Source organism: Lissotriton vulgaris, chromosome 7 (assembly GCF_964263255.1).
Source record: "Lissotriton vulgaris chromosome 7, aLisVul1.2, whole genome shotgun sequence".
NCBI classification, from domain to species: Eukaryota; Metazoa; Chordata; class Amphibia; order Caudata; family Salamandridae; genus Lissotriton; species Lissotriton vulgaris.
In genome coordinates this window covers 1,774,134,561-1,774,152,955 of record NC_141695.1, presented here as the reverse complement: position 1 = coordinate 1,774,152,955, position 18,395 = coordinate 1,774,134,561, and the positions used below count along the sequence as shown (strand labels likewise).

The 18,395-nt window shown below is 52.6% G+C and overlaps 1 protein-coding gene across 2 annotated transcripts in view; it reads left to right on the top strand.

The window, feature by feature from the left end:
- Positions 1-3,423: 3,423 nt before the first annotated feature.
- Positions 3,424-18,395, top strand: part of LOC147706648 (uncharacterized) — a 74,922-nt gene continuing 59,950 nt past the window's right edge. Inside the window, exon 1 of one of the 2 annotated variants that reach the window (XM_086933148.1) lies at positions 3,424-3,610. In XM_086933148.1, coding sequence (XP_086789274.1) covers positions 3,547-3,610 — 64 coding nt within the window. In that variant the 5' untranslated portion in view covers positions 3,424-3,546. The remainder of the gene's footprint in view (positions 3,611-18,395) is intronic. The other variant, XM_086933149.1, reaches the window with a different exon arrangement.

Sequence of the window (18,395 nt, the reverse complement as noted above, 5' to 3'; positions counted from 1 at the left end):
AGCTCCTCCATAGTAATTTCCTGTTCTAAGGATTCCCTCTCATTGGACGTCAGATTAAGACCTGTATCCTGCCAATTACTACCAGGATGTACTGTATCTGCCTCCTCCTTATAAAGGACCTGATAGAATCGCCTAAAGACCTCTATGATTTCTATTGGTTTTGTATACATCTGCTCGCCATCTTTGATCTCGGTGATGATATTTTTTGAGGTGGCCTGTCTTATCCGAAGCGCTAGAGCCCTGCCAGCATTCTCGCCTGTTTCATACATACCTAATCTGCGGGTCTGATATTCTGCTGCAGCCTTCTTTGCTAATTGTCGCTGAATATCTGCTTTTATAGTATTTAGGCTCTCTAGACTCTGCGACCCCTGGATCCAGCGACAGACATCTCTTCTGTGTTGCTCCTCTGCCTTCACCAGTTTAGCCAAAAGACATTCCCTATCCTCCTTCATTTTTTTCCAAAGCCGTGCAGCAAAACTGATTGTCTCCCCTCTTAGACCAGCCTTAAAGCTATCCCAGACCATACAGCGGGAAGCGCTATATCTGTTGGCATCAAAAAAGGATTTGGACCACTCCTGCTCGAGGGCATTATTATGTCCCATTGCACCGGAAATGGGCAGGCTGCACACGCTTATCTGCCATTGAATCCTGGTTTCTGTAAATCCGGGTGAGCCCCCTCCCCTTCGCGAGGACGCAGATACTATTGCCCAGTGAGTGCCCGCTATCAGGGTAAGTGGCTGCCCCCTGGTCCCTTTTGTCCCCGCACAGCCAGAGGGGGCGGCATGAAGAGCTGATAATGGGGCAGGGGAAGCGGCTTCAGCGGCCAGAAGAGGCCCATCGGCTGACAACGACTCTGACCGCGGGGGGGCCCGGGGACAGGGCAGGCCCTGGTGTCCATGGTGGCGGGGGCAGGGCAGGCTGTGGGGGCAACCGGTGAAGGCTTCGAAAACATACAGTGTGCGCAGAAGATGGCCGCACGCGGGAAGCTGTGTATATGCCAATAGAAATAACATTGCCATTTATTTAGGGATACAAAAAATAAAAAATAATAATGAGCAATACCAATAGCTCTACCAATGATATTGCCGAGACCATTGCATTGTAAATGCTTGTGGTGGACTGTGGTCACGTCTGCGAGGATGGAAGGGTGGCAACTAAGAGGCCCTGGCCTAGATCCGGGGATGATAGGGTGCTCACTTAGAGGCCCTGGACCACATCCAGGGATGGAGAGTGCCACTGAGAGGCCCTGGCACAGATCCGGGGATGGGAGGGTGCCCACTGAGAAGCCCTGGCACAGATCCAGGGATGGGAGGGTGCCCACTGAGAGGCCCTGGCACAGATCCGAGGATGGGAGGGTGCCCACTGAGAGGCCCTGGCACAGTAGTGGGATGACATGGTGCCACTGAGAAGCCCTGCCAACGATATGAAGATGGGAGGGTGCCCACAGAGAGGCCCTGGCACAGGTCTAGGGATGGGAAGGTGGCTACTGAGAGGCCCTGGCACAGGTCTAGGGATGGGAAGGTGGCTACTGAGAGGCCCTGGCACAGGTCTAGGGATGGGAAGGTGGTCACTGAGAGGCCCTGGCACAGGTCTAGGGATGGGAAGGTGGTCACTGAGAGGCCCTGGCACAGATACAGGGATGGGAAGGTGGTCACTGAGAGGCCCTGGCACAGGTCTACGGATATGAGGGTGCCCACTGAGAGGCCCTGGACCACATCCAGGGATGGAGAGTGCCACTGAGAGGCCCTGGCACAGATCCAGGGATGGGAGGGTGCCCACTGAGAGGCCCTGGCACAGATCCGAGGATGGGAGAGTGCCCACTGAGAGGCCCTGGCACAGTAGTGGGATGACAGGGTGCCACTGAGAAGCCCTGCCAACGATATGGAGATAGGAGTGTGCCCACAGAGAGGCCCTGGCACAGGTCTAGGGATGGGAAGGTGGCTACTGAGAGGCCCTGGCACAGGTCTAGGGATGGGAAGGTGGCTACTGAGAGGCCCTGGCACAGGTCTAGGGATGGGAAGGTGGTCACTGAGAGGCCCTGGCACAGGTCTACGGATATGAGGGTGCCCACTGAGAGGCCCTGGCACAGATACAGGGATGGGAGGGTGCCCACTGAGAGGCCCTGGCCTAGATCCGGGGATGATAGGGTGCTCACTTAGAGGCCCTGGACCACATCCAGGGATGGAGAGTGCCACTGAGAGGCCCTGGCACAGATCCGGGGATGGGAGGGTGCCCACTGAGAAGCCCTGGCACAGATCCAGGGATGGGAGGGTGCCCACTGAGAGGCCCTGGCACAGATCCGAGGATGGGAGGGTGCCCACTGAGAGGCCCTGGCACAGTAGTGGGATGACAGGGTGCCACTGAGAAGCCCTGCCAACGATATGGAGATGGGAGGGTGCCCACAGAGAGGCCCTGGCACAGGTCTAGGGATGGGAAGGTGGCTACTGAGAGGCCCTGGCACAGGTCTAGGGATGGGAAGGTGGCTACTGAGAGGCCCTGGCACAGGTCTAGGGATGGGAAGGTGGTCACTGAGAGGCCCTGGCACAGGTCTAGGGATGGGAAGGTGGTCACTGAGAGGCCCTGGCACAGATACAGGGATGGGAAGGTGGTCACTGAGAGGCCCTGGCACAGGTCTACGGATATGAGGGTGCCCACTGAGAGGCCCTGGACCACATCCAGGGATGGAGAGTGCCACTGAGAGGCCCTGGCACAGATCCAGGGATGGGAGGGTGCCCACTGAGAGGCCCTGGCACAGATCCGAGGATGGGAGAGTGCCCACTGAGAGGCCCTGGCACAGTAGTGGGATGACAGGGTGCCACTGAGAAGCCCTGCCAACGATATGGAGATAGGAGTGTGCCCACAGAGAGGCCCTGGCACAGGTCTAGGGATGGGAAGGTGGCTACTGAGAGGCCCTGGCACAGGTCTAGGGATGGGAAGGTGGCTACTGAGAGGCCCTGGCACAGGTCTAGGGATGGGAAGGTGATCACTGAGAGGCCCTGGCACAGGTCTACGGATATGAGGGTGCCCACTGAGAGGCCCTGGCACAGATACAGGGATGGGAGGGTGCCCACTGAGAGGCCCTGGCACAGATCCGGGGATGGGAGGGTGCCACTGAGAGGCCCTGGCACAGATCCGGGGATGGGAAGGGGGCCACTGAGAGGCCCTGCCCCAGATCAGGGGGTGGGAGGGTGGTCAATGAGAGGCCCTGGTACAGATGCCCACACATGCTGAGGGACCCTGGCAGATTGACGTGGACAGTCGCCTTTCAGAAGGACTTGCACCCCCCTACACGTGATGTGAGCTTCCTCTCCCCCACTTCCCCTCCCCGCCCCCACGTCCACTGAAACCACAGGCTGTGACTCGTCTCTCAAGTCAAGCCTCACTTCCTGCTACCGTCGGTGCCGGCTCGACATGTGACTGTCTGACAGCGGTAGGGCTCCCACAGACAAGGAAGCCACCCTGCAGCAGCCACCTGGATCCGCGGAGGGTCCGCGGTCACCACCCAGAGCACCCCCCACCAGGTCAGCCCCTCATTGAGGTCCGGCCATGGCACCGCTGGCACGGTGGATGGCGAGCCTGTGTCTGCTCACGCTTCTGGCGGAAGGTCAAGGTGAGGTCACGCAGGAGTGTGAGACTAGCAGGTGAGATCAGAGGTGGAAGGGAGAGGTAAACATATGTCAGAGTCCGCCCCCAGTGGTGAGCTGTGGCAGGGCAGGGAGGATCACATGCCACCTTCCAGCCACATGTCAGGTGTCTGGCCCCAGCACACACGCTCCACCCTCAGCCTTTATGCATTTAAAACCAACCTGAAGCCAAAGTATTGAGAGGAAAGGGAAGAACTCGGTGCTGAGATTCAAACGCTGATCAGATTGTAACCGGAAGTGGCCTGTGGTCCTGGGTGCCCTTCAAGTACAAGCTGCTCTGCCTGGTGACGCTTGAAGTCTGTTCTCACTTTGTGTGTGTGCGGCAAAGTGCAAAATCACAAAGTTTGGAGAAATACAACCATTTCTCCTTTTCAATGCTTGCCTCCGTGCCAGAGTTGGAACCAGCCGTGGGCGGAAGTGATGTGACTTTCAGACATCTTTACAGCACATGGAGGAAAGTGAACCCCAAATTAACGTTCTGTGACTCATTCACACTGATTGGTTGCTTTGTTGTCGGACAGCGCTGCGAGCCCTTTCACTGCGCTGGCCTACCCCAAATCAAAAGGGCCGCGGCGCACCGTATGTACAAGATACAACGCGCTCCTGTCCTTTCAACCAGCGCCAGCGCAGGCGCCCTTGCACCTGGTGCAGGGGGTCTGCATGGCTGGCAGGAAGGGGCGGATCCTGCACAGAGACAATCCAAGGAGGCGCTTCCTCTTTCTATCTGTGCCGCAGAATCCACATGGAACGAGGGACAAACAAGAAGAAAGATATGTCTCCTTGTTACGCCTGCCTTGCGGAGGCGCACAGTTTTGACGCATTCAGCGGTTTACATATCCTTGTAAATCTTAGTATTCGTCCAAACCCCAGGGTGTGGCAGGGGGATACGCACTGCAACACCCATGGAAGGCCTCCCTGGCGCAGAGTGAGGCAGCGCTGCGGCTGGCGCTGCGTCGCTTTACACCATAGTTCCGAGGCCGTGAAAAGCCACGCAGAGTGGCTCTGTGCGGCCTCGTAGATATGGGTCTGCACTCTGCGCTGCCAGAGCGCCAAGAAACGAGACGCACCAGCGGCGCAAGGGGCTTGTAAATAAGCCCATTTGTGGTGCTAAATGTTAGTAATTCTGCCCCTCGTGCCTGCTTCTCTCACTCTTGGAGGTTCTTGCTCACCCTTACCTTCTCACTTTGTTCGTGTTTTCCTATTTCTTTCTTTTCTGCCTTTCTTTCTCTTGCACTGGTTCCCGAAGTGAATGTCAGTGGGCACCACCTCCCACCACCAGCACAAATTAAGGACTGGTTCCCTCCAGATATTTGGGGATACATCTGAGTCTTGGTTCAGACTCTCACGGTTTCGGGGTTCAGCAGGCCCGAATGTCAGGGTCACCTTGTTACTTGAAGAAGCTCTGAACACCAGGGCAGTGTAGGGACTGGGCAAGAGGTCAGACACGTCACTGCTTCCACTGAGTAAACAGGAAGTGAGGTAACTTCGGCAACTACAGAAACAAAGGAGAAATAAAGTCCAGAGGCAACGTCTTGATACTGAGCTGGTCCATCCTGGGAAGGTACTGATGAGGGGCAGCATGGGGGGGGATCAACCTTGTGTCTATCCAGGAAAGGTACTGATGAGGGGCAGCATGGGGGGGGCTCAACCTTGTGTCCCTCCTGGGAAGGTACTGATGAGGGGCAGCATGGGGGGGGCTCAACCTTGTGTCCCTCCTGGGAAGGTACTGATGAGAGGCAGCATGGGGGGGGATCAACCTTGTGTCCATCCTGGGAAGGTACTGATGAGGGGCAGCATGGGGGGGGGGGGGGGGGGCTCAACCTTGTGTCCATCCTGGAAAGGTACTGATAAGAGGCAGCATGGGGGGGGGGGGATCAACCTTGTGTCCATCCTGGGAAGGTACTGACGAGGGGCAGCATGGGGGGGGATCAACCTTGTGTCCATCCTGGGAATGTACTGATGAGAGGCAGCATGGGGGGGGGCTCAACCGCGAGTCCATCCTGGGAAGGTACTGATGAGAGGCAGCATGGGGGGGGATCAACCTTGTGTCCATCCTGGGAAGGTACTGATGAGAGGCAGCATGGGGGGGGGCTCAACCTGGTGTCCATCCTGGGAAGGTACTGATGAGGGGCAGCAGGGGGGGGGGCTCAACCGTGAGTCCATCCTGGGAAGGTACTGATGAGAGGCAGCATGGGGGGGGGGGATCAACCTTGTGTCCATCCTGGGAAGGTACTGATGAGGGGCAGCATGGGGGGGGGGGGAGGGGGGCTCAACCTTGTGTCCATCCTGGAAAGGTACTGATGAGAGGCAGCATGGGGGGCTCAACCTTGTGTCCATCCTGGAAAGGTACTGATGAGAGGCAGCATGGGGGGCTCAACCTTGTGTCCATCCTGGAAAGGTACTGATGAGAGTCAGCATGGGGGAGGCTCAACCTTGTGTCCATCCTGGGAAGGTATTGATGAGAGGCAGAATGGGGGGGGGCTCAACCTTGTGTCCATCCATGAAAGGTACTGATGAGAGGCAGCAGGGGGGGGCTCAACCTTGTGTCTATCCTGGAAAGGTACTGATGAGAGGCAGCATGGGGGGCTCAACCTTGTGTCCATCCTGGAAAGGTACTGATGAGAGTCAGCATGGGGGGGCTCAACCTTGTGTCCATCCATTAAAGGTACTGATGAGAGGCAGCATGGGGGGGCTCAACCATGTGTCCATCCATTAAAGGTACTGATGAGAGGCAGCATGGGGGGGCTCAACCTTGTGTCCATCCATGAAAGGTATTGATGAGAGGCAGCATGGGGGGGCTCAACCTTGTGTCCATCCATTAAAGGTACTGATGAGAGGCAGCATGGGGGGGGGGCTCAACCTTGTGTCCATCCATTAAAGGTACTGATGAGAGGCAGCATGGGGGGGGGGGCTCAACCTTGTGTCCATCCATTAAAGGTACTGATGAGGGGCAGCATGGGGGGGGGGCTCAACCTTGTGTCCATCCTAAGAAGGTACTGATGAGAGGCAGCATTGGGGGCTCAACCTTGTGTCCATCCTGGGAAGGTACTGATGAGAGGCAGCATGGGGGGGCTCAACCTTGTGTCCATCCATTAAAGGTACTGATGAGAGGCAGCATGGGGGGGCTCAACCTTGTGTCCATCCTGGGAAGGTACTGATGAGAGGCAGCATGGGGGGGGGATCAACCTTGTGTCCATCCTGGGAAGGTACTGATGAAAGGCAGCATGGGGGGGGGCTCAACCTGGTGTCCATCCTGGGAAGGTACTGATGAGGGGCAGCATGGGGGGGGCTCAACCGCGAGTCCATCCTGGGAAGGTACTGATGAGAGGCAGCATGGGGGGGGATCAACCTTGTGTCCATCCTGGGAAGGTACTGATGAGAGGCAGCATGGGGGGGGGGCTCAACCTGGTGTCCATCCTGGGAAGGTACTGATGAGGGGCAGCATGGGGGGGCTCAACCTTGTGTCCATCCTGGGAAGGTACTGATGAGAGGCAGCATTGGGGGCTCAACCTTGTGTCCATCCTGGGAAGGTACTGATGAGAGGCAGCATGGGGGGGGCTCAACCTTGTGTCCATCCTGGGAAGGTACTGATGAGGGGCAGCATGGGGGGGCTCAACCTTGTGTCCATCCATTAAAGGTACTGATGAGAGGCAGCATGGGGGGGCTCAACCATGTGTCCATCCATTAAAGGTACTGATGAGAGGCAGCATGGGGGGGCTCAACCTTGTGTCCATCCATGAAAGGTATTGATGAGAGGCAGCATGGGGGGGCTCAACCTTGTGTCCATCCATTAAAGGTACTGATGAGAGGCAGCATGGGGGGGGGGCTCAACCTTGTGTCCATCCATTAAAGGTACTGATGAGAGGCAGCATGGGGGGGGGGCTCAACCTTGTGTCCATCCATTAAAGGTACTGATGAGGGGCAGCATGGGGGGGCTCAACCTTGTGTCCATCCTGGGAAGGTACTGATGAGAGGCAGCATTGGGGGCTCAACCTTGTGTCCATCCTGGGAAGGTACTGATGAGAGGCAGCATGGGGGGGCTCAACCTTGTGTCCATCCATTAAAGGTACTGATGAGAGGCAGCATGGGGGGGGCTCAACCTTGTGTCCATCCTGGGAAGGTACTGATGAGGGGCAGCATGGGGGGGGCTCAACCTTGTGTCCATCCATTAAAGGTACTGATGAGAGGCAGCATGGGGGGGCTCAACCATGTGTCCATCCATTAAAGGTACTGATGAGAGGCAGCATGGGGGGGCTCAACCTTGTGTCCATCCATGAAAGGTATTGATGAGAGGCAGCATGGGGGGGCTCAACCTTGTGTCCATCCATTAAAGGTACTGATGAGAGGCAGCATGGGGGGGGGGGGCTCAACCTTGTGTCCATCCATTAAAGGTACTGATGAGAGGCAGCATGGGGGGGGGGCTCAACCTTGTGTCCATCCATTAAAGGTACTGATGAGGGGCAGCATGGGGGGGCTCAAACTTGTGTCCATCCTGGGAAGGTACTGATGAGAGGCAGCATTGGGGGCTCAACCTTGTGTCCATCCTGGGAAGGTACTGATGAGAGGCAGCATGGGGGGGCTCAACCTTGTGTCCATCCATTAAAGGTACTGATGAGAGGCAGCATGGGGGGGGCTCAACCTTGTGTCCATCCTGGGAAGGTACTGATGAGGGGCAGCATGGGGGGGGCTCAACCTTGTGTCCATCCTGGGAAGGTACTGATGAGAGGCAGCATGGGGGGGCTCAACCTTGTGTCCATCAAGGAAAGGTACTGATGAGGGGCAGCATGGGGGGGGGGGGCTCAACCTTGTGTCCATCCATTAAAGGTACTGATGAGAGGCAGCATGGGGGGGCTCAGCCTTGTGTCCATCAAGGAAAGGTACTGATGAGGGGCAGCATGGGGGGGCTCAACCGTGTGTCCATCCTGGGAAGGTATTGATGAGAGGCAGCATTGGGGGGCTCAACCTTGTGTCCATCCTGGAAAGGTACTGATGAGAGGCAGCATGGGGGTCTCAACCTTGTGTCCATCCTGGAAAGGTATTGATGAGAGGCAGCATGGGGGGGGCTCAACCTTGTGTCCATCCTGGGAAGGTACTGATGAGAGGCAGCATTGGGGGCTCAACCTTGTGTCCATCCTGGGAAGGTATTGATGAGAGGCAGCATGGTGGGGCTCAACCTTGTGTCCACCCTGGAAAGGTACTGATTAGGGGCAGCATGGGGGGGGGGCTCAACCTTGTGTCCATCCTGGGAAGGTACTGATGAGAGGCAGCATGGGGGGGGCTCAACCTTGTGTCCATCCATGAAAGGTACTGATGAGAGGCAGCATGGGGGGGCTCAACCTTGTGTCCATCCAGAAAAGGTACTGATGAGAGGCAGCATGGGGGGGCTCAACCTTGTGTCCATCCATGAAAGGTACTGATGAGAGGCAGCAGGGGGGGGGGCTCAACCTTGTGTCTATCCTGGAAAGGTACTGATGAGAGGCAGCATGGGGGGCTCAACCTTGTGTCCATCCTGGAAAGGTACTGATGAGAGGCAGCATGGGGGGCTCAACCTTGTGTCCATCCTGGAAAGGTACTGATGAGGGTCAGCATGGGGGGGGCTCAACCTTGTGTCCATCCTCGGAAGGTACTGATGAGAGGCAGCATGGAGGAGGCTCAACCTTGTGTCCATCCTGGGAAGGTATTGATGAGAGGCAGAATGGGGGGGGCTCAACCTTGTGTCCATCCATGAAAGGTACTGATGAGAGGCAGCAGGGGGGGCTCAACCTTGTGTCTATCCTGGAAAGGTACTGATGAGAGGCAGCATGGGGGGCTCAACCTTGTGTCCATCCTGGAAAGGTACTGATGAGAGTCAGCATGGGGGGGGCTCAACCTTGTGTCCATCCATTAAAGGTACTGATGAGAGGCAGCATGGGGGGGCTCAACCATGTGTCCATCCATTAAAGGTACTGATGAGAGGCAGCATGGGGGGGCTCAACCTTGTGTCCATCCATGAAAGGTATTGATGAGAGGCAGCATGGGGGGGCTCAACCTTGTGTCCATCCATTAAAGGTACTGATGAGAGGCAGCATGGGGGGGGGGCTCAACCTTGTGTCCATCCATTAAAGGTACTGATGAGAGGCAGCATGGGGGGGGGGCTCAACCTTGTGTCCATCCATTAAAGGTACTGATGAGGGGCAGCATGGGGGGGGGCTCAACCTTGTGTCCATCCTGGGAAGGTACTGATGAGAGGCAGCATTGGGGGCTCAACCTTGTGTCCATCCTGGGAAGGTACTGATGAGAGGCAGCATGGGGGGGCTCAACCTTGTGTCCATCCATTAAAGGTACTGATGAGAGGCAGCATGGGGGGGCTCAACCTTGTGTCCATCCTGGGAAGGTACTGATGAGGGGCAGCATGGGGGGGGCTCAACCTTGTGTCCATCCTGGGAAGGTACTGATGAGAGGCAGCATGGGGGGGCTCAACCTTGTGTCCATCAAGGAAAGGTACTGATGAGGGGCAGCATGGGGGGGGGGGCTCAACCTTGTGTCCATCCTGGTAAGTGATTGCTGAGAGGCAGCATGGGGGGGCTCAACCTTGTGTCCATCCATTAAAGGTACTGATGAGAGGCAGCATGGGGGGGCTCAACCTTGTGTCCATCCTGGGAAGGTACTGATGAGGGGCAGCATGGGGGGGCTCAACCGTGTGTCCATCCTGGGAAGGTATTGATGAGAGGCAGCATTGGGGGGCTCAACCTTGTGTCCATCCTGGAAAGGTACTGATGAGAGGCAGCATGGGGGTCTCAACCTTGTGTCCATCCTGGAAAGGTATTGATGAGAGGCAGCATGGGGGGGGGGCTCAACCTTGTGTCCATCCTGGGAAGGTACTGATGAGAGGCAGCATTGGGGGCTCAACCTTGTGTCCATCCTGGGAAGGTATTGATGAGAGGCAGCATGGTGGGGCTCAACCTTGTGTCCACCCTGGAAAGGTACTGATTAGGGGCAGCATGGGGGGGGGCTCAACCTTGTGTCCATCCTGGGAAGGTACTGATGAGAGGCAGCATGGGGGGGCTCAACCTTGTGTCCATCCATGAAAGGTACTGATGAGAGGCAGCATGGGGGGGGCTCAACCTTGTGTCCATCCAGAAAAGGTACTGATGAGAGGCAGCATGGGGGGGCTCAACCTTGTGTCCATCCATGAAAGGTACTGATGAGAGGCAGCAGGGGGGGGGCTCAACCTTGTGTCTATCCTTGAAAGGTACTGATGAGAGGCAGCATGGGGGGCTCAACCTTGTGTCCATCCTGGAAAGGTACTGATGAGAGGCAGCATGGGGGGCTCAACCTTGTGTCCATCCTGGAAAGGTACTGATGAGAGGCAGCATGAGGGGCTCAACCTTGTGTCCATCCTGGAAAGGTACTGATGAGGGTCAGCATGGGGGGGGCTCAACCTTGTGTCCATCCTCGGAAGGTACTGATGAGAGGCAGCATGGGGGAGGCTCAACCTTGTGTCCATCCTGGGAAGGTATTGATGAGAGGCAGAATGGGGGGGGCTCAACCTTGTGTCCATCCATGAAAGGTACTGATGAGAGGCAGCAGGGGGGGGCTCAACCTTGTGTCTATCCTGGAAAGGTACTGATGAGAGGCAGCATGGGGGGCTCAACCTTGTGTCCATCCTGGAAAGGTACTGATGAGAGTCAGCATGGGGGGGCTCAACCTTGAGTCCATCCATTAAAGGTACTGATGAGAGGCAGCATGGGGGGGCTCAACCATGTGTCCATCCATTAAAGGTACTGATGAGAGGCAGCATGGGGGGGCTCAACCTTGTGTCCATCCATGAAAGGTATTGATGAGAGGCAGCATGGGGGGGCTCAACCTTGTGTCCATCCATTAAAGGTACTGATGAGAGGCAGCATGGGGGGGGGGCTCAACCTTGTGTCCATCCATTAAAGGTACTGATGAGAGGCAGCATGGGGGGGGGGGGGGCTCAACCTTGTGTCCATCCATTAAAGGTACTGATGAGGGGCAGCATGGGGGGGGGCTCAACCTTGTGTCCATCCTGGGAAGGTACTGATGAGAGGCAGCATTGGGGGCTCAACCTTGTGTCCATCCTGGGAAGGTACTGATGAGAGGCAGCATGGGGGGGCTCAACCTTGTGTCCATCCATTAAAGGTACTGATGAGAGGCAGCATGGGGGGGCTCAACCTTGTGTCCATCCTGGGAAGGTACTGATGAGGGGCAGCATGGGGGGGGCTCAACCTTGTGTCCATCCTGGGAAGGTACTGATGAGAGGCAGCATGGGGGGGCTCAACCTTGTGTCCATCAAGGAAAGGTACTGATGAGGGGCAGCATGGGGGGGGGGGCTCAACCTTGTGTCCATCCTGGTAAGTGATTGCTGAGAGGCAGCATGGGGGGGGGGCTCAACCATGTGTCCATCCAGGAAGGTACTGATGAGAGGCAGCATGGGGGGGCTCAACCTTGTGTCCATCAAGGAAAGGTACTGATGAGGGGCAGCATGGGGGGGCTCAACCGTGTGTCCATCCTGGGAAGGTATTGATGAGAGGCAGCATTGGGGGGCTCAACCTTGTGTCCATCCTGGAAAGGTACTGATGAGAGGCAGCATGGGGGTCTCAACCTTGTGTCCATCCTGGAAAGGTATTGATGAGAGGCAGCATGGGGGGGGGGCTCAACCTTGTGTCCATCCTGGGAAGGTACTGATGAGAGGCAGCATTGGGGGCTCAACCTTGTGTCCATCCTGGGAAGGTATTGATGAGAGGCAGCATGGTGGGGCTCAACCTTGTGTCCACCCTGGAAAGGTACTGATTAGGGGCAGCATGGGGGGGGGGGCTCAACCTTGTGTCCATCCTGGGAAGGTACTGATGAGAGGCAGCATGGGGGGGCTCAACCTTGTGTCCATCCATGAAAGGTACTGATGAGAGGCAGCATGGGGGGGGCTCAACCTTGTGTCCATCCAGAAAAGGTACTGATGAGAGGCAGCATGGGGGGGCTCAACCTTGTGTCCATCCATGAAAGGTACTGATGAGAGGCAGCAGGGGGGGGGCTCAACCTTGTGTCTATCCTGGAAAGGTACTGATGAGAGGCAGCATGGGGGGCTCAACCTTGTGTCCATCCTGGAAAGGTACTGATGAGAGGCAGCATGGGGGGCTCAACCTTGTGTCCATCCTGGAAAGGTACTGATGAGGGTCAGCATGGGGGGGGCTCAACCTTGTGTCCATCCTCGGAAGGTACTGATGAGAGGCAGCATGGGGGAGGCTCAACCTTGTGTCCATCCTGGGAAGGTATTGATGAGAGGCAGAATGGGGGGGCTCAACCTTGTGTCCATCCATGAAAGGTACTGATGAGAGGCAGCAGGGGGGGGCTCAACCTTGTGTCTATCCTGGAAAGGTACTGATGAGAGGCAGCATGGGGGGCTCAACCTTGTGTCCATCCTGGAAAGGTACTGATGAGAGTCAGCATGGGGGGGGCTCAACCTTGTGTCCATCCTGGAAAGGTACTGATGAGGGTCAGCATGGGGGGCCTCAACCTTGTGTCCATCCAGAAAAGGTACTGATGAGAGGCAGCATGGGGGGCTCAACCTTGTGTCCATCCATGAAAGGTACTGATGAGAGGCAGCATGGGGGGGGGGGGGCTCAACCTTGTGTCCATCCTGGGAAGGTATTGATGAGAGGCAGCATGGGGGGGCGCAACCTTGTGTCCATCCTGGAAAGGTACTGATGAGAGGCAGCATGGGGGGGCTCAACCTTGTGTCCATCCATGAAAGGTACTGATGAGGGGCAGCATGGGGGGGCTCAACCTTGTGTCCATCCATGAAAGGTATTGATGAGAGGCAGCATGGGGGGGCTCAACCTTGTGTCCATCCTGGAAAGGTACTGATGAGAGGCAGCATGGGGGGGCTCAACCTTGTGTCCATCCATGAAAGGTACTGATGAGAGGCAGCATGGGGGGGCTCAACCTTGAGTCTATCCTGGGAAGGTACTGATGAGAGGCAGCATGGGGGGGCTCAACCTTGTGTCCATCCTGGGAAGGTACTGATGAGAGGCAGCATGGGGGGGGGGGCTCAACCTTGTGTCCATCCATGAAAGGTACTGATGAGAGGCAGCATGGGGGGGCTCAACCTTGTGTCCATCCATGAAAGGTACTGATGAGAGGCAGCATGGGGGGGGCTCAACCTTGTGTCCATCCATGAAAGGTATTGATGAGAGGCAGCATAGGGGTGGGGCTCAACCTTGTGTCCATCCTGGAAAGGTACTGATGAGAGGCAGCATGGGGGGGGGGCTCAACCATGTGTCCATCCAGGAAGGTACTGATGAGAGGCAGCATGGGGGGGGGGCTCAACCATGTGTCCATCCAGGAAGGTACTGATGAGAGGCAGCATGGGGGGGGCTCAACCATGTGTCCATCCAGGAAGGTACTGATGAGAGGCAGCATGGGGGGGGGGGGCTCAACCATGTGTCCATCCAGGAAGGTACTGATGAGTGGCAGCATGGGGGGGGGCTCAACCATGTGTCCATCCAGGAAGGTACTGATGAGAGGCAGCATGGGGGGGGGGGCTCAACCATGTGTCCATCCAGGAAGGTACTGATGAGAGGCAGCATGGGGGGGGGCTCAACCATGTGTCCATCCAGGAAGGTACTGATGAGAGGCAGCATGGGGGGGGGGGGCTCAACCATGTGTCCATTCAGGAAGGTACTGATGAGAGGCAGCATGGGGGGGGGCTCAACCATGTGTCCATCCAGGAAGGTACTGATGAGAGGCAGCATGGGGGGGGGGGGCTCAACCATGTGTCCATCCAGGAAGGTACTGATGAGTGGCAGCATGGGGGGGCTCAACCATGTGTCCATCCAGGAAGGTACTGATGAGAGGCAGCATGGGGGGGGTGTTACATTCTCACTAACGTGGCATATCTCTTTAAATACAATCCTGTCATTGCATGCTTGTGCACGCGACGTGTTTTGCTTTAACCCTTTCCATGCTCATGACGAGCTCAGCTCGTCATGAGGCAGTGGAGCTGTGCTGATGACGAGCTGAGCTCGTCATGAAACGATGTAAATCTGAAGTCTTCAGCACCGGAGGGGAAAATGTGCAGCAGCGATGTGGTTAAGCTGGTTCTAGATTCTAATGTCTGGAACCTGAGGTTAGGGCTGTTATTGTTCAGTACAAGCTGGACACTGATTACTGGAAGATGTTACTCGTGCTGTGAATAAACTTAGACTTATTTATTAACAATTTTTGTTTGGATATTTACTACAATTTTGGCGACGAGGGAAATCACCACTTTACAGCACGAATTCAAGTGGTGTTTTGAACCCATTTTCAAGTAATTTTCTTCACTTCGTGGTTTGGTATGTACAAAAATAAATGTATTTATGCATTGTGACTGTAGAATACTTTGTGCCTTGATTGCACCTGCGGCAGAACCAGATTTTTACCGATTTATTCATTCTTTTTGGAGAAGTTAATTTCATTTTAATGACATTATCGCTCTTTCTAAATTAGTTCTGCGCATTTTGTTTCTGACCAGGACTATTTTCGTATGTTATATATTTTTGAAACTGAGCATGAAATCGAGCGAAGATTTGAAAGACCCTGCGTTTTTTCTTTTAAGTGAACATAAATTGAATTTGTCAATATAACTTTCAAATAATGCGCGTCTTACTGTTTTCCTCTCGAGCGTTAAGATCCTTCAGCTTCTAAGATCGCGTCATTACGTTGGTGACACAGACGCACTAATGATCTCATCTTGTGGAACGCATAGGAGGAGACGCACTTCACGCTTATTACGAACAGCGTGAAGCGTCTGGCGGCCATTTTGATTTCTTCGTGTTCAGTTTCCATGGTAACCAAATTTCACGAAGACATCGTTGTGTTTGTACTTCTTCGTGAGCTTATATATTTCTTCCTTTCTTTACCATCAACCTCATTTCATCACATTTTTGTGAGTATATACGACAGCAATGTTATTTTCTTTATACACCGCTTTATTGACTGATCACTCCACTTACCAAGACTAAATACAAGAGTAAAAGACTTTACTATTTTACTACTTTATTCATTATATGAACCAGAGTTGTGATTTATGATATTTTCATTTAAAGATGATTTTTTTCACTTTTCTATTTATTTATTTATTTATTGTGACAAATTTGTTTACATATTATTGATACATACAAGTTTATTTGAGAGCAATTTCAGCACAAAATACTTTGTTTTTCTTGGAAACGATGCAGTTTGATCCTCCATCTAAATTTTTGCAAGTAAAAGGTGATCCACCTATGCCATGGGCAAGATGGAAAGAGGAGTTCATAAACTACATGAAAGCCATTGATGGCGAAAGAATGGGTGCAGAAAGAAAAAAGAGCATTCTTCTTCACTGTCTTGGCTCAGAAGGTCAAGACATTTTTAGATCTCTTCCCCAAATTATTACTGCGAATGAAGGAGGTGGAGATAATTTGAATCCTTATACTGAAGCTCTAGCAAAACTTGAAAAAAGGTTCAAACCTAATCTAAGCATCGCTCTAAAACGCTTCAAATTTTATATTAGGAAACAAAAAAAGGGTTAATCTTTTGATGATTTTTTAACTTCCTTAAGATCACTAAGTTTGCATTGTAATTTTGGTACCATCACAGATGAGATGATACGAGATCAAATTATTGTCCATACTAAATGCAAAAAAAACTCAAGATAAACTCTGGGTCATGGGAGACCCAAATTTGACTGAAACCATTGCAGTTGCCAAGGCACAGGAACAATCAGACTTGTGGATGAGTACTGTGAGAAATGACTCTGAAAAGAAAAAAACTGAGGAGGAAGTTTGTGTTATTAAACACAAACCGGGAACTAAACAAGAATTGTCCTTTAATAGAGGAAGACAATCTCCCTCAGTAAAGAAAAGTGACTCTTTCAACCATAATTTCCAGGGCATGTGTTTCAGATGTGGTAAAAAATTTCATGTGGCTTCTTTTCCAGGTTGTCCAGCCTTAAAAAGGGAATGCAACTTTTGCAAAAGAATTGGACATTTCAGTAATATGTGCAGGGATAGATGTCCTCCATTACAGAATAAGGCGTCTGTATCTTTTTCTGCCATCACTGAAGAAAGTGTAGGCAACATCAGAAGTATGGAATCTAGTAATGAAACAGGTTTTGTTGTATCAATTGTAAATAACCATTTTAATTCACAACGTAATTCTCCCAAATGTATGTTCACAATTTGTCAAGTCGATTTATATCTTATGGTAGACTCAGGATCACCATGGACCATTATTACCCAAGATTATTTTCAAAGCAATTTTTCCCAATCAAAAAAATTAGGGAAAATTAATGAGCCTGACATTCTTGCAATAAGTTTCTGTGGTACAACTATTGAGGTTATTGTTTTTTTTCTGGTTGAAATTATATTTAAACATAGGAAAGCCAATATTAAGTTATACATTTCTCAAAAGGGAGTCAATGTGTTGGGTTGGTATGATCAATGGAAGTTGGGCATCATTTTAAACCCTAGGGCAAAAGAACCAGTTTCACTTTGTGACGATAACTTAATGGATGCAGTTTTGGTAGTTGAATTGTCCAATCATTCCATGGAAAGTGGGAAAGGTTGTGATCTTATCAAACGTTTTGTTACAGTTTTCAGTGAAAAGTTAGGGAAACTTAAAAATGTTTCCCATAAAATTATATTAAAGAAGGATCATACTCCTGTCAATCAAAAACTCAGGGGTGTTCCCATCAACATAAGAGAAGAACTGAAAGTTATGTTAGATGATTTATTGAAGGACGGTATCATTGAACCAATAGAGTCCTCAGAGTGGGTTTCTCCCATAGTTTTAGTAAGAAAACCGGATCAAAAGTAAAGATTGTGTGTAGACCTGAGAGCATTGAATTCCAACATTGTGATTGATTGCCATCCTTTACCAAACATAAATGAATTAGTGTCATTTTTTGATGGTGCAATTTTTTTTTCTACATTAGACCGAACCGAACATGAACACCATTTACAAGAAGTATGTAAAAGGTCACAGGGTAATGGGTTAACAGTGAAGGCACACAAGTGCAAACTTTTTCAGGAATCAGTCGAATATTTAGGACATACTCTATCAGGTAAGGGTGTGTTTCCCAAAAAATCTAATGTGGAGGCTATAATCAAAGCCCCGATTCCAGAGACCAAGAATCAATTGTTATCTTTTGCTGGCATGTGCGAGTACTATAGCAAGTTTGTTATGAATTTCGCTAATAAGATGGAGCCGTTGCGAAGGTTGTTAAGGCAAGGAGTGGAATATGCTTGGTCTGATTCACAACAACAAGCTTTTGATGAAATTAAAAGGGATATAGTCAAAGCTCCCATTCTAAAACCTTTTAGAATTAACAAAGAGTGCATCATCACAGTTGACGCAAGCCTTTATGGTTTGGGGGGAGTACTTTCACAAAGAGAGGGCAGTGAGGAATGGAACGTGGCATTTGCTTCGAGAACTTTAAATGAATGTGAGCGCAAATATGCTGTGATGGAAAAGGAATTACTTGCGTGTGTGTGGGCAATCGAACATTTTAGTCTGTATGTGTGGGGATCCAAATTTATATTGAGAACGGATCACAAACCTTTGGTAAATATCTTATCTGTTGGTGATGGGTGGAATGCCGCAGCCAGAATTACTAACATCCAGGTTACAGGAATATAATTTCATCACGGTTTATGTTCCTGGAAAAAAGAATGTTACAGCTGACTGTTTGTCGTGTTTACCGTGCAAAGTGGATGATGTTGGGGTAGTTAA